This window comes from Centruroides sculpturatus, unplaced genomic scaffold (assembly GCF_000671375.1).
Source record: "Centruroides sculpturatus isolate CEXI.00-Female unplaced genomic scaffold, Cexi_2.0 scaffold32, whole genome shotgun sequence".
Taxonomy (NCBI): Eukaryota; Metazoa; Arthropoda; class Arachnida; order Scorpiones; family Buthidae; genus Centruroides; species Centruroides sculpturatus.
The window spans coordinates 195,250-208,119 of record NW_019384445.1 but is presented as its reverse complement, the minus strand read 5'-3'; the positions used below and the strand labels follow the sequence as shown (position 1 = coordinate 208,119).

General features: G+C 33.3%; 1 protein-coding gene across 1 annotated transcript in view; it reads right to left on the bottom strand.

Moving 5' to 3' along the window:
* Positions 1–12,870, bottom strand: part of LOC111620326 (extracellular matrix protein FRAS1-like) — a 190,670-nt gene that overhangs the window by 157,945 nt on the left and 19,855 nt on the right. Inside the window, exon 3 of the mRNA XM_023362244.1 lies at positions 792–1,136. Coding sequence (XP_023218012.1) covers positions 792–1,136 — 345 coding nt within the window. The remainder of the gene's footprint in view (positions 1–791; positions 1,137–12,870) is intronic.

Below are 12,870 nucleotides of genomic sequence, written 5' to 3'. Positions count from 1 at the left end.
CAAATATGCTGATTTTGTGAAAATTTGATTATTCTCAGCTTTTTATGCTATTAATGCGTTTAATCGGTTGTTGAAATGATTATTCATATCACTTAATGATTCCTTCATGATCATTACTTTTGTCAAAGAAGAAAGATTAACTACTGGTCACATAAATTTAAAATTTGATACTAAATGTAATAAGCATGCGCAAGTAAGATGTAAGTTCTGATTGGCTAACGTATGTCAAATGATCACTCCTCAATGTATTATTATCACTTTGCCTGACTAGGTGGTAGCAGTATTCATAATGACCAGTCAATTTGATAAATTATTGAAATGTATTACAATGCCCGATTTTGTTGGTCATTATCCATAATGCCCGTATTAATCACTTTGTCCATAATATATATAAATATACATGAAAAAATATATATATACAGTATATACACAACTAAGTAGTGAAGCACTACACACTTCACAACTTTTTACACCTGCAGTTTGTTATTTTCTGCTGATGTTTTTGAATGTACCTATCTTTAGACATCTTTACATTGAATATTACCACTTAACTTCCAAAAGAAACACAAATGCAAAACATTTAAACATGTCCAAGTGGCAAATAACAAAATTATACCTTTAGACATTATATTTAAACTTTTGGATTAAGTTTATTTTAGAATTTGTGATTACATTGAATGATGGGCATTAAACAATACTAGAAGTATTAGTGAAAAATTTGTTATTACAATTGCAGTTGTAAAAGATGTAAAGTGTTTTTAACTTTTATATTTAACTAAATATGTACTTACCATATTTTGGTGGAATCTCTAAAATAAATATTAAATCTGTTACAGGTGTATCTCTGTCATAAACAAGTAATGTTGAATTATCAATTATTGCTATTTGGCCAGGTTCAACAAATAACTGCTGTTTCACAATGATTGGAGGTTCATCATTAATTAAATGAATTGTAATATTAAGATGAGAAATTGACGATGATTGTCTTCCATCAGTGACATGAAATGAAAAATTATCAGCAACTGGTTCAATATTTAAGTGATCATTCTGAATATATTGAATATATAAATCATATAAGTCTTGTAAAATAAATGATGATATAGGAAGGCCTATAAAAGACTTTTCTGAGTCTGAAACTAAAAATAAATTATTTTAATTTATATAAAATTATTTTATTAAAAACTGTAAAGTATAAATAAATTTGTAATAATAAATAAAAATATTCATTAATATAATATATTTTGTTTATTTTTTTATATACAAGGTCTGTTCAAAAAGTATCGGACCTTTGGTCGGTAAAAATAAATTTATTGACTTTGAGGTACAAAACCCTAATCCCCTTCAAAGTAGTCTCCTTGGTAATGTATACACTTCTCCCAGCGTTCCTGCCATTGCTGGAAACACTGCTGGAACTCATCTTTTGAATGGCCATCAGTCGCTCCGTCGGATTTTGCACGATGTCTTCTCTCGACTAAACTTGGGTTCCTTTTAGCGGCATTTTCAGCTTGGGAAATAGCCAAAAGTCACACGGAGCCATGTGGGGAGAGTACGGAGTGTGACGAACCACAGGAGTGTTATGTTTGGCAACGAAAGCCCGAATCAGATGCACAGAATGGGCAGATGCATTATCACGATGGAGCTGCCAAGTTTTGATCGACCACAGATCCAATCGTTTGCGTCGCACAGCATCGGAAAGACGACGAAGGACCTCCTGGTAGTACTCCTTTGCGATGGTTTGGCCTTGTGGTGCATACTCATGACACACCACCCCACGAGAGTTGAAAAACTGTCAACATGACCTTTGATATTGCTACGGACCTGCCACGCTTTTTTTGGCCTCAAGGATCGTCCCCGAAAGCCTGCTGAATCTTGCGAATGGTTTACGCTTGGGTATCACAAAGGTTTTTGGCAAAATTTGATGTAATATCACTGCTCACGTTGTTCAGTCATTTTCCTGCTTAGTGGAATCCGACGAGAGTGCACTACATGACCTCACTCAAAGGCCGATTGCCAACGACTGACGCTTCCTGCAGGCGGGAAAAAATTCAGGGCTGTGCATGACTGTCCCCTCCACAACTCCACCGAAAGAGGCCTCCCACGCATCATTGGTTTACGCAGAAAAAAAAGGTCCGATACTTTTTGAACAGACCTTATATACCAAGATCTACTTTGTGTTGACATTAATTTTGAAAACACAATCTACAGTAAGATGAATAATACAAATCAAAATTGCCTTCCATAAAAACTATTAACATAGCAAAGATAGTTGAATTCTCCTTGTTCTCTTTTTTTTTTTAGCTTGTTGTGCATAAAATTGCTGTAGAGAATTTATCATACAGACAGAGCTGTGGAGTTGGAGTTGGGAGGAGTTTCTGGCCAGAGGAGTTGGAGTTGGAAAAAATGTGTCCGACTCCTGCATTTTAAATTTACTTTAGCTGTTTTATTTATATAATAAATGATAATTTATTATATATTTATTAATTTTTTAAAATCTTTTTTTTTGTATTTTGTTATAATTCATTTACTTTGTCAGAAAATGAAGCAAATAAACGAATCTAACGGCGCACAGTTCCATGTAAGACGAATAAAAACTAAAGAGGGTGTGCTACACAGACACTGTGCCACACAGAGACTTGCCAACATAGTGCCGTCTAATACAAAATATGTCTTACAAGTTAGTGACTTAGCACACAGGGATTACATTTTTACTTTCTTTCACACTCCCTCTATTGCTGTGTGCTACATACATAACAATGATCAATTATTTCAATTTAATTTTAACATTTTCATGAATCTATCAAACTTAGTTCCTGTTAGCGGTTTCATTAGGACATCTGCAATCATATCTGCAATCATTAGGTCCATCCTCAAGTAGTAAATTACAATTTCCCCTTTTCTGACTAATTCTTAGTGATGTGATAGCTTACGCTGATATGTTTACTACGCTTGTGAAAAACCGCATTCTTCGATAACTGTATTCTGCTTTGGTTATCACAGTAAACACAAGTGGAATTTTTTTACACATCTTTTAAAACCCATATGTACTAACAGTCTTTTTATGTAAGTTATTTCTCGTGAAGATTTAGCTAGAGCTATATACTCTGCTTCCATGGTTGACATTGCAACAGATATCTGTTTCTTTGACTTCCAACTAATTGGACTGCCTGCTAACATCAAAATGTTACCTGTACACGACTTTCTGTCATCTACGTCTCCAGCCCAATCCGAATCCTTGTAGGCTTTAAATTCTTCATTGTTCTTGACATGTTATTCTATACTTAGAAGTACCTTTGGGATATCTCAAAACACGCTTTGCTATCATCCAATGTGTTTTATCGGGATCAGCACAAAAACGACTTAATGTGCTTGCAGCAACAGCGATGTCTGGACGTGTCACGTTTGCCAGGTAGATCAGACTTCCGATGAGATCTCTATAAGGCCAAGTTTTCATGTCTTGTCTCTCATTTTCTGAGATTGGATCCATTTCCTTCAAAATTTTCATATTTGACTCTATCAATGTAGCGACAGTTTTCACATCCACTAAGTTGAATCTCTTCATCAGTTCATGAATATGTTTTGTTTGTGTCAGATGGATGCTACCTGTTGGTCCTTCTCTCTTTATTTCAATGCCTAAAATGTTACTTATAAAGCCTAGGTCTACTATTTTGAATGTTGACTTTAGTTTCTATTTAATGGTCTCAAGGTTTTCAATCTTCTTCGCTGCCAATATTAAATTGTCTACATAAACAATGAGTATCACTCGATCTTCTTCCTTCCTGAATATATAAATGCATGGATCAGCTGCTGTGCACCCGCCTCCAATACTTGTGATAAAGCCATCTAACTTCTTGTACCATTCTCTTCCAGACTTTTAATCCGCATAAAGGTTTCATTAGTTTGCAAACTTTATCTTCTCGTTCACAAAATAAACATCTTGGGTTGCTCCATGTATATTTCATCGTATAAATCACCCTGCACGTAAGTGGAAGTTACATCCATTTGATGTACGTGCATTTCTTCATTTATGGAGGCAGCTAATAATGTTCTTATTATTTCGTATCTAGTGACTAGAGCAAAAACTTCATCATAGTCTATACCTCTTTCTTGGGTATGACCTTGAGCTACAAGTCGCACCTTATACTTTTCTATGGTTGGTTTTTATTTTAAACACTCAACAATTTGTTAACACTTTCTTGTTGTTTGGCCTCAGTACTAAGATCCATGTGTTGTTCTCACATACGCTCTTATATTCCTTTTTTCATGGTGGTTAGTCATGCCTCTTTAGCGTCTCAATTTAACACTTCAGATACATGCTTGAGGTCTGAAAATTTGTCTGTAACAACTTGATAAATTTTTCTCGGTCTTCCGTGTTTTCCCGTTCTTTGAATTTTTGGATGACCTCATTTTTGTTGGCTCATGCAACTCTCCTCTTGAATTTCTCATCGTTCTTCTTCTAGATATTCGTCCATATTAAATTCATTATCAGACTCTTCATCTAGTTTTGTATCATCCTCATTGTTCATCTCTGTCGTCTGATTTAGCGGCATTATACACATGTCGTTTGGTGTTTCATCAGCAAAATCTGGCTCAGCGGAGATACTCTTCAGAAAAGTGTTACTTGTGTGGACTGTTTCAACAAATCTCACGTCACATGCTATGATGACAGTCTTAGTGCCTGGTTTCCAAAGTCGATACTCTTTTGACTCATTTGAGTATTCGACCAACATATACTCATCACCGTTTGGATAAAATTTTACTTGTTTTCGAGTCTTGTCCAGCACTATGGCTTTACTTCTGATAATTTTAAAGAAACCAACATAAGGTTTATGCTTAAACCATAGCTCATTCGATGTTTTTCCATTGAGGGCTTTTGTCGCACTTCTATTTTGTAGAAATGTGGCAGTATTGATTGCTTCTGCCCACAGTGACTGAGGTAGACCTGCTTACAACATTATACACCTTGCCATTTTGACAAGTGTCTGATTTACATATTCTGCTACACCATTTTGTTGTAGGGTGTATTCGGCACTCAGTTGTCATACAATTCCTTCTTCTTCAAGAAAGTTGTTAAATTTGTTTGATAAATATTCTCTACTGTTATCCATACGTAGCTTTTTGATTCGATGACCTGTTTGTTTTTCGACTCTTTGTTATAAGATTTAAACACTTGGAAAATATCTGAGCGACTTTTAGCATTATAGTTTCCATATAGCGTGTACAGTCATCAATAAATGTTGCAAAGTATTTTGCACCTCCTAATGAGACGGTTTTCATTGGGCCACATATATCAAAATGCACTAAACCCAAAATCTCTTTCTCTCGATGATGCGATTTATTTCTTAAATGGTTGAACATGTATTTTAGTTCTAAGGCATATTTCACAGTTTAATTCTCTTGCTTTCATTGAAAGGTCCATACCTTCGACTAATTGTTCCATTTTCATTTTTCATAGATCATTAATGTTTATGTGCCCATATCTTTAATGTCACTTTAATAGGTTTTCGTCAGTAGTTTCTGCCGAAAACATTGTTCTCCAATTCCAATTCATTGACAACATATAGGTTATCACGTTTTGTAGCTGTTAGCATCGTAGTACCATCTTTACATTTGATGATTGCATATTTCTCCTTAAATACAACAACGTATCCTTTGTCAGTGACACTTGCTACCAATAAAAGGTTTTGGTGCAATTCCAGTCCATATAATATGTTTTATAATTTTACGGAACTTATTGCTCATTGATTTACTTTCAAGCTGAGATTCACATCACCTATACCAACTGCTTGCACATAATTCTCTGTGGCAGTATATACTTTAGATTGTTCAATTTGATCTAGAGTTAAGAATTTGTATTGGTCATTACACACGTCTTGTCGCACCACTATCTAAATACCACTTTTTCAATTCATTTGTGAATTCCACGTTGCATGCAATTGTAGTAAGAGCACTGCTAGTAACTTTCACGTCTGTGCATTTTGTTTTCAATTTATAACTTCTACTGATGTGTCCAGTTTTACCGCAGCAGTAGCATCTTCCATTGAATCTTTGGCCTCTGAATCTTGTATTATTTTCCCTTGAGTTCATTCGTGACTACTTTACATGGTCGGACTTTCCCTTTGAAAGTAATGCGTCACTTCTCTCATTCTCAGTTAGCTTTGTAACATGCTCCATCTGTCTTGCTTCCTCCTCTTTTAATTTCGCTTTGAGGTTTTCAAGTGACAGTATGTCATCACGTGACTCTATGGCTACATTAAAATTTTCATATTCATCTGACAATAATCTGAGGAGCATAATCAATAGTAATTCTTCTGGGATTTCTATTCCAGTTTCCTTCAGTTGATCAGCTTTACTCATGAACTCGTTTGCGTACTGTGTAATCGTCATATTCTGCCCTTTTTCCATTCATAGTAACTGTTTGTACAACGTTGCCTTTCTAACAAGGCCTCGTGACTGGAATATTGCCTTAAGTCCGTCCCATGCTTATTTAGATGTTTCGGTGTTTTTCACGTGGTTCAACTGCCCAAGACTGAGGCTTAGATTTATCAGTGCCAACGCCTTTGCATCTTGCTTGATCCATTCCTCTGAGTTTCTTTCTGGTTTTATTTCAGCACCATCAACGTATTTCCACAGATCATTATATATGAGAACACTTCTCATCTGTATTTTCCAAAGTTCATAATTGTCCTTGTTCAACTTACCAAGCAACCTATATCCAGTGAAAGTGCTGCTGGAAGTGAAGGAAAAATGGCAAAATGCAGTAAATAAAAAATATAAAAAAATACATAAAACAAAAAAGTTAAAAATTAGTGTTAAGTTATTTTTAAGTTATTTTTACATTATGTTATGTAAGTTAAGTTTTAGTATCATTTCCCTTTTTCCTCTCCTCCGCCACCAGTTTACACCTCCATGGTTATGTATCCTCAAAGGTAAAATGCAAATAAAACTACATTTTTTTTAATCAATTATTATTCTATTATGGTTATTTATACATTTACAACTACAAAATGCATTTTTCAGTGTTTTCCTTACTATAGTTATTTTTTTTTAATGTACTACTTAGCTTTAATTTGAGTGTGTTTTTCATGTTGGAACAAAGTATTTGGTTTTATGTTTAATCATATGAGGAAAAATGATTCACCTTTCGACATTTTCATGATACGATGTCAGTTTTGGAACAGATTAATTTCGTATCCTGAGGTACCACTGTACAAAATTTTAATAATTCTATGAAAAATCATTTTTTAAAACAATACTTCTGTGTTCATTAATATTCATAAACACAGATCTAACAAATTTATAGCCAAGTATTCCAACAAATTTAATCCAACAGAGAATGGAAAACAACCTTCATTTATGTTTTCAAAAATATTTCTTTTGCTTGTTATTTAAGATGCAAACCATGCATATTTTAACTTGTCACAAAAAACTGTTGCACTCAATTCATTGTGAATTAGAATGTGTATTTTAATAGTATCTTCATAATTGGCTATTTCTCTATCAGTTTTAAGGAGATAGCTATAGTGCACTAGTGCTCGTTGATGCCATAGGAATATCTATATCTCACAAACCAAATACAGTATGAGTAAAAACATCTATAAAAATTTGTCTGGCATGCATAATGATTTTATTTATACTGTCCCATCATTTGTGTCACTGGCAAATGAAAAGAGAATCCTGGCTGTTAGACTCCCTTTCTACATCAAAGGGACCCACCAGATGAACTCCAGCAGTGCCCTGATCTCTCCAGTAAAATTGAATCATCCAGGCAGAAAACATAATCTTCTTTGTCTAGTTTTCTTTCCTGATTAGATTCAGTCTATCTAACTATTAATATGTTATATACAGTATATGTAATATATTTTTTGCTGGAAAGAGTACGGATGGTGTCGATTTGGTTATTATAATATCTTAATATCCTTACATATGAAATGTAATATAAATTGACATGTATAATATAAGAACCTACATTACGTTAAACAATACAAAATGCAATTATAAAGATACAAGAATCAGACTTTACAAGTAACAACCTTTCTAATGCCTGCTTTAATTCTTCTATCATAATTGATAGTAATTTTAATAGAGCTAATTTAAGCAACACACAAACTTCCTATGCAAATGATGATAATTCAAGTTTTGTTCAATCTATACTGAATGGTTCCAAGATAAAGCATTCATATGCTTCTTATATTTTTTATTTTATCATCCATATTTAAAAAATACATATATCTTCAATGATCTTAATAACTGTTTTTAACAAATTTAATAACAATAAGATTAGATTATAAATGTAAAAAAATATTGCACACAGGATTGAAACCTGCATATTGTAGTGTGACAGCACCAGTGGTATTGTAAAAATTTTTTGTTTTGTTTTCTTTGTTCTGTATTGGGTCATATATTGTACAAAAAATTTTGTTTTTTTTTTTCCATTTTGTGTCGGGATGTCACATTGTAATAAGGTACACACAGTGGTGATATTCAGTGAGTTCACACAGGTTCGGCCGAACCCGTTGTTAACATTTTCAAAGTTTTCCGAACCCGTTGTTAAACACACGTAACATTTCTCAGTGATTTTGTTTCTTTTAAAAAATATATTAAAAAATACGTATTATACTCTGTACACTACTAAATTAGAGCCTNGCTTGCTCACAAGTGTCCATGTATTGTTTATCACAAGACTGTCCATCTCGGAATTCATTGCTGCTTTCCATTTCTTTGAATCATCACTTGTCATCGCCTCCTGAAAATTTTCTGGAACAGTAGCATCACAGTAATTTACACTTATACTGTAATAACCAAATTCTTCATCAAAGCAGAGTGGATGTTTAATTTGTCTTCCTGATCTTTTTCCTTTTGTTTTTTCTTCATCCTCTTTTATCTCATCATTACTATTTTCTGTATATGTATTGTCTTTTTCCAAGTCTTTTGTCATATCCTTTTCTTGCTGGTTTGTACTAGTAGAATCTTCTCCTTCCTTTTCCTTTGCTTGATCTGAATCCTTTTGTCTTTCTTCTTTATCTTCTTTCTTTTCCTCTTTCTCATTTTCAAATCCACACAAGTTCACATTCACTTCTATTATGTCACAATGTCTAGCCATTATAACTCTGCTATTCATCAATACTCTATATCCAGTATCTGTATATCCAATCAAAATTCCAACCTCTGCTTTCTTGTCCCATTTAGATTTTCGTTTTTCTTCTGGAATTCTTACAAATACTTTACTTCCATATAATTTTAAATTTTTTACTGATGGCTTCCTTTTGAAAAGTATTTCATATGGCGTTTTTCTCTCAATTGTATTAGTTAAGGTTCTGTTTTTAAGATATGCAGCTGTTTTAATTACTTCTGGCCAAAATCTTCTTTCAATTTTTGCTTCTGATAAAAGACATCTCCCCATATCCANTAAAATATGTACAAAATAAACCATTTTGAACACACTTTTTTATTATTTATCAAAAAAAATATATAGTTCTGGCATAAACAATGTTAAATTTTAACTGACTTAATTAATTTTGTGAATGCATCTTTTTTATTTATATGGATATCTTAAGGTCAGTTTTTGCGCTAATGTTGCTAATGCACCATTTGAGCGAAAAAAAAATTGTTAAGGAAAAATTTTCTGTTAGCAAACCCTTTGTTAAATATTTTGAATATCACCACTGGGTACATAGTGTGTACTTGCTGATTGGGTGAGATTTGGACCATGTGTAAGTGACGTACTCCCAAATGGAGGGAGGTATAAATCCAGATGCGTTCACTGGGGAGAGATCTTTTTTGTTTGGAGTTTCCTGCTTGTTACACATATGCTATGGGTGAGAGTGGAATTCGGTTACAAGTGAAAACAATATGGACACTAGGAAGTCAGACTAAAGAAAAAGGACAATCCAAGTTCATCCACAAAAGCTTTACAATTATCAACAAGGAATTAATGCCAAGTGCAAAAGGAACTGTTAAGGGCAAGTGTAAAACCTTTATTTTTATCGAACATAATAGCCAATGGTAGTGTTCTCTCCACACTTGAAACAATTATTGTAATTGTACAGGGGAGATGAAAATGGTAGTAGTACAACCACCAAGATAATTGTATATATTTCCTTTGTTTGTTTTAATGTATATATGTGTTTGATTTTTGTAATTTTTCTTAAAAGAACCCAATTAGTCTCTTGTTTTAAGACCTACTAGGGTGTAATTACACAGAATAAATTTTGTTTCATCACACACTGAGGTATGTGTAAAGTCCTTGTTGTCTTTTGTCTTACGGTTACCCTGCACACAATCCTGGTATACCACAGTATACTAGGATAAAACAATATTAATGCTCTTCATGCAATGCCATGAACACATGAATGGCACTTCTGCATATATATTAATAGTTCTAGAAAAACTTTAATCATTATTTTCTTGAGAATGCCTGAATAGTGGTTTCTGCAGCTTTAGCAGAATCTAAGTACAAGTAAATACTACAAATCCACAAAATTTCATCCAAATCAGTGATGACAACCTCCTAAGTTTTTCATTAGTAGGGACAGTAAGGATTTTTATGTGGGTTCAACATATAGGCAAATTCCCTCTACAGTTAGAGAACACAACGACTTGTGTGCTAAATCATTTCTTAACAGTACTACACTCACCCAGTGGATGTTAATGAAAAAGATCACACTAAGTTGGGATGCACCTATCGTGCTAAGTAACAAAATTGGACAGATTTGTGTACAATCAGAATTACTAAACAACCTTTCATTCATGTTATCTATAAATACAGTCAAATCTCTATTTAACAAATTTGCTAAAGCAGAGAAAAATTTTCTATACAGGAATCTTCACTATAGGAAAATTGTTATACAGAAATTACACTTTTTGGTTAATACAGTATTATTTAACATAATTTTTTTTGTAGTTTTATATAATTTAAATTAATGTAAATGTAAATGTAATATATAGTTATGTGAGGATCTGGACAGGTCCAAACCCTCATTAAAATTCGCGTTAAAATAATTGTTTTAGATAAAAAAATATTTAGTAGTTAGAAATAGATTTTTATTTTATTAAAACGCGACACTAACTTTTAAACAATAAAAGAATGTAAGTCTGTCCACCATTTCCGATTGGAGATCGAATTAAACTTCGATTTTGACCTCTCCTGCGCCCCCGAAAGGGTTCGAATTGTCATCAGAAGACAACGGGAGACCAATCGGAAAGGGGAATCTGAGAGGAAACAGATAAAACCCCAGAAATTCGAGGACATGACGGCTTCTTCTCCTGAAAGTTCCAAGTGACGGACCTGTTGTTGTGTGTGTGTCTCGCACCCATCTTCATCTCCATCTCCCGACCTCGGATCGACATCTTTCCCTCAACGGAAGTCGACCGCATCGTCCCAGAGTCGTCGAGACATGATGGAATGGTTCATTCGTAAACAAGGGACACTCCTTCAAAATGGGACTATCTTGGAAAGGAGAGGAAGACCCAGAGGCTGCAGCCGCCACAGAACTTCCAAGATCGCGGAAATCTTGTAAGCTTCTTTCATGTTTAATAAACGGTTGTGTTGTTTGTAAACAAAGCATCTATCTCTGACTCAACTGCTTCTACATGTCGTTGATTGTTACCGCTCAGCAATCCAAATGGCAAGGAAGACGATGACAATATATATCACATATTATCATTCATCGAGAATTTTTTTATTTCTCCCCCCTTGGCCCCCACAGTTATATATGTAATAAACATATTAATTAATAAATGTAATATAAATATATATGTAAGAGATTACACTATAAGTAATTAATAATGTAATTTATATGTAATTTTAAGTAAGTTTACATTTAAGTATTAAAATACAATTTAGTTTAACTAAGTTTTCTCAAAAGATCCATAATTTCTGTTGCACAGAACAATTAAAAAATGTTCTCTCTTCATAATATGCCTCCAACTCATTAAGAGCATTAAAACTGCTTCACCTATATTAACATAAACACAGCTTCTAGCACATTTTGCTGTAAGTCTGGCATCACTGGCTAATTTCAAAATTTATTCACGATTTTTTATTATGGTTGATTAACTATTGCAGTAATTCCAAACATTGCTGCAATGTCCTTCTTTTTTGAGCCTTTATCAACTTTCCACAACATATTAGTTTTAGTAATGCTCAAGCACTATATTAACAGTTCTTCAAATTCCAACTGAATGACTTATTAAATAAAATAAAACCTCACTAACCTTGAATATTAGTCCAGCAGTTGTCAAAATTATCATCTTTCTAATGTTTTGAACATTTGTTAATTGTGTAAAAAAAAAACATTAGAAAGGTGATAATTTTGACAACTGCTGGACTAATTTTTGAGGTTAGTGCAATTTTTTTTTATTTAATAAGCATTTGTTAATTGTAAATCGTTTACCTGCCTAAGACAAAATTTAGACCTAATCTCTCTCTTTCCCTTCTTTACAACCCACATGGGGGCAAATTACAGGATGGTTTTAAAAGCTAATGACCACTATTTCTCACACCTGGACCATGGTTTTACAAAGTGTTTAAAGATTGATACCCAAAATTGAATCTAAATTTGAACTCGACCCAGAGGCGTAATTGACTTTAATGATCGATTGTCCTTACAAATTTTTCAAAAAAATTTGTAAGGACAATTGAATATTTTTATAGAACAAATTTTTTAAAAAAATTTGTTCTATAAAAATTTAGCTTTGTTATTTAGAAGCAATTTTACATATATTTTTGGCTGAGAAAGTAGTGTACAATACAAAAATTTGTTATACAAGGAAATTCACTATATAGAAGTTTGTAATATGAAAGTTTGAGTGTACATTGATGCATGTAATTACTAAGATTCTGCCACCCTTGATGACAGATGAATAGGAGCC